Genomic DNA, 13,425 nt, shown 5'->3' with positions numbered 1-13,425 from the left:
AAATCTGTTTAAAAGTGAGCATAATCATGTCAAAGAAAAACACATTATACTCTTAAGTAACAGGAACACCTTGCAACACCACACCCCTAAAGGGTGTTCTTGCTATTGAATCCACCCACTCTGTGAGTCTTACAGATTATTCACAGTTTACGCTTCAGTCCACTGTAGTGCCACATTACAGGTGTAATAGAAAATACTGCTGTTTGAGGGTTTTCAGTCAGTCTGATCATCAGCCCCTCGCTGCTCACACTGCCTCAATCCCCTCTGATAATCTCCCTATTACTACTGTCTGATGTGTTTGTCTCAGAGATTAAAACAGAGAAAAAATTCTGATGGAAGGAACACAGATGTTGTTTTAAATAATGGAATTTTGGTTTTCTCTCCGGTGCCTCAGCAGTTCAAAAAGTATATATTTGGGGACGCCCAGGTAGCTCGCTTAGTAGAATCCTTGCTGCATCAATCATCCATCCTAGTTTATATCTAATTGTTCTCTAATAATCTTTATGATTCTGAAACCAGAAAATAACACTCCTGTGTTACATAACATAGGTAGGGTACGGATTTGGTGTGAACAGAATTACTAGTCTTAAAACCTGTTGTTGTTAAACTGTGCTGGAGTAGAGTACATAGAGAGAAGTAGAGCCTGACTAATACATCGGTCAGCTGATGATATCGGCCAATATTTGCCTATGGCAGGGGCATATGGGTATTGGTGTATATGTTATCCGATATGCTTTGTGGTATTGTCACTGCAAAATCCATCCAGCAGAGTGCGCTGTGACTCCCAACACTGGAGTACAGAGAGCACAGCACAGAGTGAGAGTAGCAGCTCTCAGCAATGTCAGCTGAGTTGACAATGTAAATGTTAAATTATTAACATAAACATTGTTAATTTATTAAAATATTCTTTAATTAAGTTATTTGTTACGAAAGCAGCTTTCTGAGTACCTTTGCAAATCATATTAGTGTACAATCCACACAGAAAAGGTCTATTTTCATTCCAGCTGAAACATTCACTGTATCGGCCCATCAGTGTCTCCCTCTGAATCACTATCAGTCTGACCCCATGTTGGTCTTATCTGCTTCATGTGAACCTCTGTAATAAAGCTTTTGCTCTGGTCCAATCAGACACTGAGGGGAAGTGACACAAAGTTGAAGCTTTTTAACAGCCTGAAAGCTTCAGGGCTTTTGAGAAACCATTCAGAAGCCCTGTTGTATGTTGCTGTATTTTTCAAAAATTGTTAATGAACTCCAAAAACTCCTAATCAGCTTCAGTTTTATCTGTAAATGTGAGACACCTTTCCCCTCAGTGTTTAGTTTGCTTTATTTGGTTATTATTTAGTTTTTAAACCATTTTCTTTTGTTGTTTTTTTGCTCCGTATATTCTTTTCTTTGCCTACTCTGTATTTATTACATATATTTGTATTATTTATTCTATTTATTTGATGTCTATTTTCTGTCAATATACTGTTGCTTGTGATGAAATGTTTTATAGAAATACAGTTGTAACTTTCTCTCCCTCAGTTTCAGCTCGTCTCCTCGGTTCGGCACCACGGACAGCTCCTCCGCTGCTGGTATTTGTAGTTTGTAGTCCTCTCTGACTTCCTCGCTGATTAGAAACACATGAATGACAGTTAACGGCAAAAACACAAAGTCCCACAATCCGCTGCGGCCCTGCGTCCCTCTCCAGCGGAGCCGGGGTGTTTTCTCTCCGTGCGTCATGGTTACCTCCCGAGTCTGAGCTGCCACAGCGCGTGACAGTTCGCCACAATGAGACCGGAAGTGTCGAGATTGGACCTTCAAAATAAAATGCGGGATTTGACAGCTAGCGATGATGAGCTGTTGAACAGGAATATATGAATTAAACGTAATATTTTAAGATTATAGGCTGTCATATTGAAACCAAGAGATTAAACCTACATATTTTTTCAGTAAGAAATAAAATAGAAAAATATATTCTCCTGTTTATACATAAAACAAGAGAGCAGAGCTAAAAGCTGAAATAAAAACCTGCTGAGAAAAATAACAAAAAGAAAAACAACGTAAGTGCTACCAACATGATGTACTTAAAGTAACCAATCGAAAGGAAAAAATACTTCATATATTTTATCAATATAATGCTACAATTCATTTTAAACAGCATTTCAGTTGCTGCCGGTGGAGCCTTCCAAATCTGGTGAGATGATTAATGGGAGAGGAAAGAATTTTTTTTTTGTATTTAGAATAGTTTCCTTCGTTCCACCTCTCTCTAACCCTGACTCTCCTCCCTGTCTTTCTGGATATTGCCACTACAACCCTCCTCACCCACAGGGCTTTTATTTTCCAGATTCCACACCGGAAACGCTCGCTAACGAGCTGCTCTGTGTTAACTTGATGCTTCTGCTTCTCAGTCGAAAACGAGCGAGCAAACATCACTGTGGTGAGACTCGGCGGTCAGGGAGGGTCTCCATTCGGGGTCTAAAGTCCGGTTTACTGATCAGCCGAGTCTGTCTGTCTGTCTGATCACCTGCCTGTCTGTCTGTGTGTCTGTCTGTCTGTGGGTGGAGGGACTCAGCTGCAGCGGGAGGATGCTCTCCTCCTGCTGGGAATCAGGACTTTCCTCTCCCGTCATCCGGCCGGGATGCTGCGGTCTGATCCCGGGGCTTCTCCCCTCCTCTGCCCGCTGAAGTTGGATCATCTGCGGGGATTAAACACTTGTTTTTGTCGCTCTCTCTCCCTCTTTCTCTTCGGCTCTCCCCGGAACTGCCCGATCATTTCACAGGGGGGATAATCCGCTTCTTTTGATTTTGAGATTCTGGATCATCGTGCTCCCTGTCCTCCTGACTCTGGTGGATTTTTACTCACGCACAGATTTGTGAATGAGCCGCCGCGCTGTGCGTTGTTCCGCGGAGGGATGATGTGAGCACACCGAGGGATGCAGGAGGAAAAAGCACCCGTGCTGTAGTAACCATGGCTGGTAGCGAGGTCGAGGATTAGTGTGAGGAGGGATTATATTTTCCAGGAGCAGAATCCTCCATCAATTGTGTTGCTGTTTTTTGTCTCTTTGGGCTTTTTTGGACACTGCGAGAACTTTCCAGACGCGTTCGGAAAGCCTGATCTCTCGATTTGTGGTTCCTTATCGTTTTAGTTATTTTTGGAAAAGTAAATAATGCCCACTGAGTCTACAGGGGCAGTAAATATTCCAGACTGAGTCGGAAATTATGAATGAGGCTAAGAGTGCGCTCCTTTAGATGGAAAAACTGAAGTAAACCCATCATAAATACAAAACAAAGTTCATATCATGTCTTAATTGTAGCTATTAAACACAGCAGGGCATGATGGGATCGTTATAAACCCTACAGAGTACAATAAAAACACTGTTAGTGCTTTTAGGGATATTATATTCAAACCAGGAGAACAGAAGTCAGAAACCCTCTGTGGGGCTATAACAGGGGTTTCTCATTGAGCAGCAGCCCTGCTGATGATGATGATGATGATGATGATGATGGCAGGTGCAGAGTAAAGAGCTCTGGGCTCATGTGGAAGCTGCCATCTAATTCACCTGCTGAGGGGATGAACAGCAACAGTTCAGAAAGTCATTTTGTTCCACGGCTGATTGCTTCAGACAGATTACAGGAATACTCCAGCATTAAAATGACATTACTGTGATTATTATCAACTGATTATTAAGAATCACATGGACAATAAAACATCCAGGGAGGAAATCAGCCTCCATGTTCCTCTCGTTTGATTAAAGATAGATTTGTGCTGTTATAACTGTTGATTATTCAGATTGTTACATTAGGCTGATGGATGGATTTGCCTCTATATGTCCACTTTTGTAGCTTCTTTAATTTGGACTTTGTCAAAAGAGAATAAGGAAAGAAATGAATGTTTAAAACTCTTTAAAAAACCGAAGTTTTTCCATCAAAAGAACCCCTATTATTAGTGAAGCCCCTGCTCAGTCGATAGATATCGATAATAAATCTGTTCTGGGCTGGAGGATCTTAAACCTGCAGAAGTGAACCGGGACACTGTGTGCCGTCAGATGAGTGAACATGTCGGACCGGAGCGCCCCGGGCTGCCGTCTCAGACTGGACTGGGTCTACGGGTACCGGGGCCACCAGTGCCGGAATAATCTGTACTACACTGCTGGGAAGGAGGTGGTGTACTTTGTGGCCGGGGTCGGCGTGGTTTACAACACCAGAGAGCACAGCCAGAGGTTTTACCTGGGCCACAACGATGACATCATCAGGTAAGACTGCTGCTGGCAACATCTGGATCGAGAAAGTCTGTTTACTAAATGTTTCATATATCTGCAGTAGATTAACTGATGTCAATTTCTTTTTTACTGAAAAAATCATCATATGATAACAATAATCATAAAAATCCTTCAATAATTAAAAATGTGTAAAGTCTTGTTGGCGACCCCTAGAGGCTGCAGTGTTCTTTACAACCACTATATGAACTAACAGCATCCTGACAGTTTTATCTAATGGAGCTAAAGATGCAGTTTGTCCTCAGGGTGGCGCCAGAGGAAAGACCATGTGGTCAACCTAAAGGGTTCTTCCTCTGAGGAGCAGTAATGTGATCAGGACCTTTAATGAAAATCTATACAGCTTGATATTTCAGAAGAACAAGTTTGTCCTGAGGGTGGCGCTACAGGAAAGGTCAGGAGGTCACCAAATCCTTGTAATTTATCCTTTGGAGAGCCAGCATTGACCTGACTGCGCTAGATTTGTAACACAGAACCATCTAGGAAGTTGTTGGAAATTGAAAAGGGCTATGTAATGTAGTCTGACTCCTACCAATATCAGTCAAGAGAAGAGTGAAAACATCTTTTCCATCAAGAAAAGCCTTCAGTGCTGTTCTTTGTTCTTCTTTTAGTCAAGAAATACTCTCCACTTCTTATAGAACTGATGCTACTAGCATCTACACTAACCTCTTTAACAGCAGCCATTGCTTTTTTCGGGTAAACAGTCGCTCCTCACACACATATAATGCCAACAGCTCTCACCGTAGATGCTAGATCCTGCTCGATCCTGTGCTGTGGCCAAATTAATGTTACGATTGGAGGAAAGCTATAGTCAATAGACAGCAGCAATTTTTCCATGAAAGAGTAGGGTAAACAATGATACTAATTAGGTTCCATTCAGGTCAAACAGAGTCAGGGGGCATGTTGGCTCACTGGAAAGGCTTAGCTACACTAAATGGAACAGAGCCATAATTAGTATCATTGGTAACACCTGTGTTTACCATACTATTTCATGGCAAAATGGCTGCTGTGAAAAAGGAACAAAACGATGACCACCTAATGGCTGACCACCGTTTGTGAGCGTGTGCTGTCCTGAATTGTCAAGGAAAACTGGTTCTGGAAAATGATTTCTTAAAAAGAACAGGAACCCTGATTCTAGCACAATCTCATACATTCATGACTTGGAGTGAGAGCAGGATTCCAGCTGCAGATCTGTGGATGCATACAGAGGGGATTTTGTACTAAAATGAACTTGATTTGACTAACTGACTGCTGTGAAATTAGTAAATGTTATATAAATATTTGAGGGGTCTTTGTGAGCTGCAGTGCGTTGAGCTCTCTCAGCCGGCGCTGAAGACTCCTGCTGGGGCTGCGATTAAAGGTGGAAGAAATGAATAAGATGTGTTACAGAGTGTAAATCATCATCATATTAACACTTTAGACCATTTGATGGGTGAATTATCAGCCTGACAAACAACAGACATTCGTCATTGTCAGATTAATATTGTGGTGGGCATTAGTCCTTATTTAAATCATATGTCACTTAAATTGAAAATACTAATCAGTTGCAGGCCTTATAGTGACTGATATCAGATCTCAATCCCATGAGTGTAAGGCGATACAGAAACATAACAGAAGCTTTACAGTAAAGCTCATATCTATTAATATTATATCTGATGAGTATTTGTGGCTTTATAATATATGTGAGCTGAAATAAACTGACTAATAAATAGGCTACAATAACATTGTTGACAAACTCTACTGAATGAGCCAAGCTTCACTTAGTCGTAACTGACAGGAGGAAAAAAAGAAGCGGTTTTGTGCATCTTTGGAGTTTTACCTTCCTACTCCTACTGGTTAGATTTTGTCTCACGGCGACTGCTCCACTTCTCATACTCATCTGGTCTTGTTGTCTCTTTTTCATTCGGGTTGAGATGTTTTTTAGAAACCCTGGCGGGGTTTTATCCCTCCCACACAGTTTGGTTTATCTGTTTCACTGCAAAAAAGGATCTCAAGAAAGTAAAAAAGCCTTGTTTCTGGGAAATGAGTCTTATTTTTTTGTCTAAAGAGGAAAATCTAGCATGTTTTGCATTTTAAAAGAAATTTGGTTTTAAGAAAATCTATCTAACTTAATATGATATTACAGCTAATATTGAACCGGTAACAACAATGGTTTGCATAATATCCCAGCAGAGCAACAAGATTATTTTCAACATTTTAAGAGACCACTTGCACAACTTCTTAGTTTAAGAGAAAGCAGTGTTGTCCCAGTGTGTGCTAATTATTAATCATAGTACAAATTTCTAAATTTAGCTTAATAAAGTGACCAAAATTCTTATTTTAATAAAATCTTAAATAACTGAATTTTCATTGCTTTACATTTTAGACATTTTGTCTGGTTTTAAGGCCCATTACAGTCTTTCAGTGGCTAGATTTTTATGCAAGTTTCCAGCACTGGAACCAAGCAAAATTGGCTTACCCCACTGGCAGATAACGGATATTTAGGAATATTTGGCTGTTTTTTTTAGAAGGGCTGTTTTTGCAGTGTTGACAGAAGCTATAATCTAAACCCAAATAGGAGCCAGAATACCTATTTCCATGTAGGTTTTTTAACATCATGGTATGTCAGTAAGTGGATCTATGTGAGGAGGAAATGTTGATTTTTACATTTTAGCATTCAGACCAGCAGGCAGAGCTCGTTACTCCAGTTCATCCATCAGGGGTGCAGAAAAGCTCGCAGCAGCTGCAGGTATTCTTCTTTCTCTCCGGTCTGATGTGTCACACAGAAGTTGCCCTGCGAGCCTCAGGGAGAAACTCGTTTGTCAAACAACATGTAAAACACTCCCATTAATGAGTCCTCTCCAGTGTGTATAAATATGTCACATTAGATCACATAAACTGAGAGCTGGATTCCAGTTGTTTCATAGCATAAATACGTTTTACTGGAAACTTTCCTCAGCAACAGTAGCAGTTCTTGGTTCATCCCATAAATCTACCAACATTTGCATTTTCCTAAAGAGGGACCTCCTATAGTTGTTAAGATAGTAGAGTTTTATGTATCACAGGCAAAAGTAGAAGTAATGTGACGTTGAAGCGCCCTGGGTTTGCCTATAAACTTAATAAGGAAACAATAAACAAGACAAGTCCAAACTTCTCAGTTTAAACATTGTTATTTATGTAGAAATTTTTTGTAGCACACTACTCAAAATAAAAGTCCTTTCTCTCCCCTTCCAAACAAAGAAGAGTTGAATCTCACTTCATTATCCCTCCCAGCTCCCTTACAGTCAAAATGGTGGTGAAGATAACATAAAAGGGGATTTATTAATCTTGTGTTGTGCCCCACTTTAGCAGATCATAACATATCAGGTATGCAATTAATCTGCTGATGAGCTGCTGTTTTAAGATGAGACCAGATGTTTCTGTGGATGTCAGTTTCTGAGCCACAACAAAGGCCGTAATGCAGCCTACGGCAGACTAGGTGAGCTTTGTTCTTAGCCTAGCAGCTGTTGATCACTTGCAGCCACTACTGGCTGGTTAGGAGGAGTGAGTCCTTTAGCATACATTCATGAATGTATGCCAGATTACTTGCTCACAGATACACACATTAACACACACGACCAAATGCATGATCCCCTCCAGGCTCCCCTGGCCGAGTTAATAACACTTCTGATTGTATGAATTTAACACGTGATACACAGCACATGTAAAATTGATTATTTTTTCACATTTCACATGTGCTTTTGAGAAATTAAGAAAAACCCACTGCTGCGTTACCATAAAAAAAATAAACTAATTATACAACTAGTTACATAACTTTGACATAACAAGTGAAGGCACATTTTAAATTCAAAGCTTCTATGTTGTACCCTCATTTGTGTGTTTTCTACTCATAATTCAGATTTTTGCGACATGTATTGAAAACATGTCTTGCATTTCTTATTTTAACTGATGACACACCACAGTCTGTGTATAATGTAATAACTGCTGAATAATATCAGGATGTTTCCAGATCTAATAAAACAAGACGAGCTGGAGGTTCGGCTGAAATGAACTCCTCTAACGAGCTGCACAACAGCAATCTCATTAGATGAGCCGGATGCATTTCCAGGTGATGAATGTTGTCGTTCTCACCTGAACAAAATCAGATGAGCCGTAAAGTTCACATAAACTCATCAGAGAAAATGTTATTACACAGACATTACTTGGTGCAAGTCTCTGCAATAGCTCACCACAGTAATATCAATATAGACTTTCTGTAAACTGATCACAAACTCCACAAAACTGAACAAAGAAAAGAAAACACTACAAACAAAGAGGAGCCTGGTGTCCGAAACAGCCTCAAAATCCTGGGAAACCACTTTAAAACCAGAACACAGTCTGTGGCTATGCATGAACTAATTAAACAGTTGTTCACAATGTGTCAAAGCAGTTCACAAACACCCAAAATCTTTAAACTGGGATTATCTGACAGTTATATAAGGGAGAGTCTGCTTCCAAGTCAGGACTGTGAAATGAGTGTTGAACACAGAGAATTCTTTCTACACAGCTTTTTATCCCCTTTTAGCTGCTAGTTTTGGTTTTGTGGCACATGTCCTGTCTGGTTCAGTCTTAGACAGACACAGTTAGAGATAGATATTTCCCTCAGGAGTTGGTAGAGACCTAAATAGAGCTAAAAGAGAGCAAATATTGGACTTGCATTAACCAGGTGACACAAACACAACTCTAAATAAATGATAATAATGATGCTACGTAACTGCTAATGTATCAGGACTGCAGCACTGCAGTTGTTCTGCCCCGTAGGGCCTCATATTGTGCTAATAGGTAGGTTTGTCCTGCAGTGCTACTGTTACATGGCCAGATGAACAGGAGGCTCCCTCATATTGATAACACACATTTAAAATCTAATTTTATTTTTTATTTCTTAAAAGAGTGGCTAGGTGGAGGCAGGGCCAGGAGGAAGATGGTGTTAAATAGACCTTTTTCACAGTCATTTTTGACGTAAAATAGTAGGGTAAACACAGGTGTTACCAATGATAATTAAGGTCCCATTCCATTCAGGTAAAACAGTCAGGGTGCTGCTTGGTGCATGTTGGCTTACTGGAAAGGTACACTAAATAGAAAAGAGCCTTAATTATTGCTGTAAAAAAGGTCTATTTGTGTGTATTGTAACTTGGATGGCCCCCATTAGGAAAGAAAAATATAAAACAGACTCATTTTTGAGACTTCATTGGAGATCTTTAAGAAAAGCTTAAAGGACCAGTGTGTAGGACTTAAGGTATTTAGCAGTGTAGCTGCTGGTTGCAACACCCACACCTTACCCTCTGCTTCCCTAGACTAGAGCTATTCTATTCTACTGTAGAAATATACAGTAGCCCAGAACAAACCAAACACTGGTTCTAGATAGGGGCGTTTAAATGAAGTGAGGGATCTGCAATTGCACAGCTAGAAGCCACTAAAACCTACACACTGGTCCTCCAAGAGGCAGGAGTAGGTGTTGCAGGAAATATTTTACATTCAATATGAGTATTTTTGGCAGATATGTTCATTAAATGTTCTCAATATGTTGATAAAAAACTGAATCAAGTGGCATTAAGTTTCTTTCAAAACATATTTAATATGATCATAATATTGCATATGAAGATAATGTTTAGGAGACAGGTTTGCTCTTCGGACGTTCTTCCCTTTTTATTAGTTGTATTTTGATATCTGCAGCTTCTCTGTGTGTGGACTGAATTTCTCTAAATGTTTGAATTATATGTTGAATCGAGTTTAGGGACAGCAGCAGAAGGGATTTTCTCCGTTGACGAGAGCAAATTAGAGCGAGTGGAGGAGGAAGATGATTCAGTGAGGTCGCTCATTCATCCCAACACGGTCACACACACACACACACACACACACACACCTGGTGTATTCACCAACACTAAACAGTCTATGTACAGTCATCGGGAAGCACTGCAAAGTGTTCTAAGGTTCTTGGAACAGTTTATAGGCAGCAGGCCCAGTCAGCCTGAGCAGCCTGGTAATCTCTGTGTGTGTGTGTGTGTGTGTTAGTGTGTGTGTGGGATGTGTGTGTGTGTGTAGTGTAAATGTGTAATGTCCACCCCTAAAATATAAAACTTGGATCGCCTGATGCCGGGCCCGTGCTCCTGAATAGGAGTGTAAAGATTTGTGTGTGTGCCCAGATATCCTCAAACCAGTGACCTGCAGGTTCAACGCGAATGAGGGGAATGCGCTAAACAAATTAGATGTGCTGTATGTATTTTGAACACTGCCTGTATGGTGGGTTGCCTCTATCTCACTGTGGTGGTTTTGGCCATTAAAGTATAATGAAAAGGTTTCTGGCCAAAAAGACAATTTCTGTTACATAAAGAGGTATTTAAACTGTGATGTAAGTTGATGATTTGCCTTGAAAAACTCATCGCTCTATGTTTGAAAGGTGAACTCTGAAAAACGTGTCCATATTACCATAAAAGGGATGTGTATTGATGTATGGCAATACAATTTGTAATCAATGATACAGGGGTTATGATTCAATATATTGCGATATATTGTGATACTGTAAGCAGGGCGATTGATTACACCTATGTGTGAGCCTATTAAGTATGTGTGATTGTTAAACTATTTTAAAAATACAACTCATCGCAATATTCACAGGAAATAATCTGCTCAAAATTCATCCAAATTGCTCAGTTATTGCATTATATATTATGTGTTTATATATATATATATATTTGGGTTTATTGTACAGTTTATCAGTTGTTCTGTGCTGTTATTGTTATGCATTGAATATAATATGAAATATCCATAAAATCGGTCATTCAGTCAGGGGTCGTTAGTTTACTCAATGATAGGGAAACCAGTGGTTTGAAGTGTAGTGCCACTGACCAAGCTGCAGTGTTTGACGACTTAGGAGTGAGAACTGGTTGCAGTTGGTGAGCTTTAGAGGTGTTTGTTGGTACACAGTAAAAATAAACCTCCCTGAGCACAATGTTCACAGAATCAGATATAATTTTCTCACCAAGATAAAGCCACCCCTCGTGGCATATTTGTCAGAAATAAAGACATTCAGTACGAACAGACCCAGTGAGAGCAGTATCTGGGTTAGTGCTGGCTGCAGGAAATGTCACTGTCACTGTCACTGGCCCAGTCTGATGCATTGGCCTTTTCATTACTACTGGCACCACAGCCGGTGCGGTTACAGTGGAAATCTGCCAACACACCATTAGACTCCAAATGGATGGAGTTCTGGTCTCTGTTTAGACTTTAATCAGGACTCCCAGCTTCTATCACAAATTATTAACTGGACATAAACTGATCTCAGTCTAATATCTGAGTGTATTCTTCTGTTTTTGATGGTTTTACACAGACCATAATGGTTTGCTGGAAGTAAGGCCACTTTAGGACTTTAATCAAGGCAAGATGGTGTATTTATTACGAAGAACTGACCGAAAAACTCTGACGACAAGTAAACGTCTAAACACAAGTTAATTTAAAGAGGAACTCAGTGTGTTTTGTGATGTTGAGTTCGATCTTTTTAAAGTAGTATAAAGCTTTCAGTCCTCAGAGGGAGCTGTGTGAAGTCTGATAAGTCTAATAAATGATTGACCTCAAGTGATGTTATTTGAGTCAGTGTCAGTTGAAGACTACATGCTTGAGAATGGAACTGATCTGTTGGTGTGGAGTTAGAAGGAAGTGAGAGCTCTATAGCTGCTCCTCATCTCTTCTGCAGGCTAGAGGCTCCAGGTTACATTATCCACTACGAGCATAACACACCGGAATCTCCCACTCAACTGTCGGTCGAGTTGCCTTGTGGGTGATCAAAGTGATGCTAGAACCAGTCACGGTCACAGGGAGGAGGGGGTGCCTCTGTCTGTCTCCCTCCGTCTGTAGAAAGAGGGTGAGTGTGTGGGGGAGAACCAGATGTACAGTATGGGTTCAGTCACTCATTTGGCATGAAGGTCCTGACTTGAGGGTGAGTCATATGGTTGCAGGTTCACTGAAATGAAATAAAACATGATTCTTCTTTCTCTCAATGTTGGAGAGCGCTCTGTGCTCTCACAGGTCACTGAACACATCGTAGGAGTTGTCAAACTCAGTGAGAGAACCAAAAAACATCAAACTGTATGGTCCTGAGTCAGGGTTAGAGGTGTCCCAGATGTTACATCGGTTGTCTGGACACAGCCAGCAACTGTCTGTTCCCTGATCCTGATCGCTGTATTATTTATTTAAATTCTTCACAGAAATAGTTGATTTTACCACATACAACACGAGGGCATGTTCTAGGGATACTAGAGATATGTTTGTAGATTAAAATTAAGTAAAAAGACAAAGATATAACACCAACTGGTCTTTTTTCAATATTTCTGGGGCCTTTTTTGCCTTTATTTGATAGGAGAGCTTAAGATAGAAAGGAAAGGGGGAGAGAGAGGGAAGATGACACGCAGCAAAGGCCATGGGTCGGACCTGAACTCATGGTTGCTGCAGCATGGACTGGCACATGGGCCGGGCAAGCCACCAGGGCGCCCCAACAGCAGCTGGTCTCAATTATTTTTTTCCCTTTATTTGGTGGACCTCAGGGTTGAACTTAGTGTCTGCTGCACTGTGGCTGCTCTCCTCCTCCTCCCAAAACTGGAGCTGATGTGGAAAAATCTGCAGACGACGGTAGTAATCACATTTGCATTTTAGTCACTTAGCCAATGCTGTGATCCAGGCTGACTTACAGCGAGAGTGACAGGAGAATAAAAACGCAACTGTTCCCAGATCAGCAAATTTTACAATAAACCAGCAGTGAGGAGGTCAGAGGTCGTAGCACCACAGAGAGCTAAAGCTTTAAATTGCGTTAAAGTTTTTCTTTTTATATATATATATATTTTTAAGGCTTTTATTGCCTTTAATTGATAGTGACAGCTGAAGAGTGACAGGAAGGGGGGCCTGGGCCGCTGCAGCAAGGACTCTGGTAGCTCTACCAGGTAAGCTATCTGGGCGCCCCTGTGTTAAAGTTTTATTTCTGTTAAATAACAGAATAGCAACAATAAGTGACTTTATCTCTTTATTCAAGTTTCAGTTCAGAGCCAGTACATTTTACAGATTGAAAAACATTGTTATATAGGCCTGTATATAGGAAATTTACAAACAATAGGAAAGTTACACAACAAAATGTTAATTGAACAGTTAAAGGTAGGGTAGGCAAT

The 13,425-nt window shown here is 40.5% G+C and overlaps 1 protein-coding gene across 1 annotated transcript in view; it reads left to right on the top strand.

The window, feature by feature from the left end:
- Nucleotides 1–4,037: 4,037 nt before the first annotated feature.
- The window catches only part of LOC118329649 (echinoderm microtubule-associated protein-like 6), a 90,927-nt gene continuing 81,539 nt past the window's right edge, over nucleotides 4,038–13,425 (top strand). The window contains exon 1 of the mRNA XM_035663878.1: nucleotides 4,038–4,234. Within this exon, the coding sequence (XP_035519771.1) occupies nucleotides 4,038–4,234 (197 nt within the window). The remainder of the gene's footprint in view (nucleotides 4,235–13,425) is intronic.

The sequence above is a fragment of the Morone saxatilis genome, unplaced genomic scaffold, assembly GCF_004916995.1.
Source record: "Morone saxatilis isolate NCDOM2014 unplaced genomic scaffold, NCSU_SB_2.0 Contig19, whole genome shotgun sequence".
Lineage (NCBI taxonomy): Eukaryota > Metazoa > Chordata > Actinopteri > Moronidae > Morone > Morone saxatilis.
This window is presented reverse-complemented; position numbering and strand designations above follow the sequence as displayed.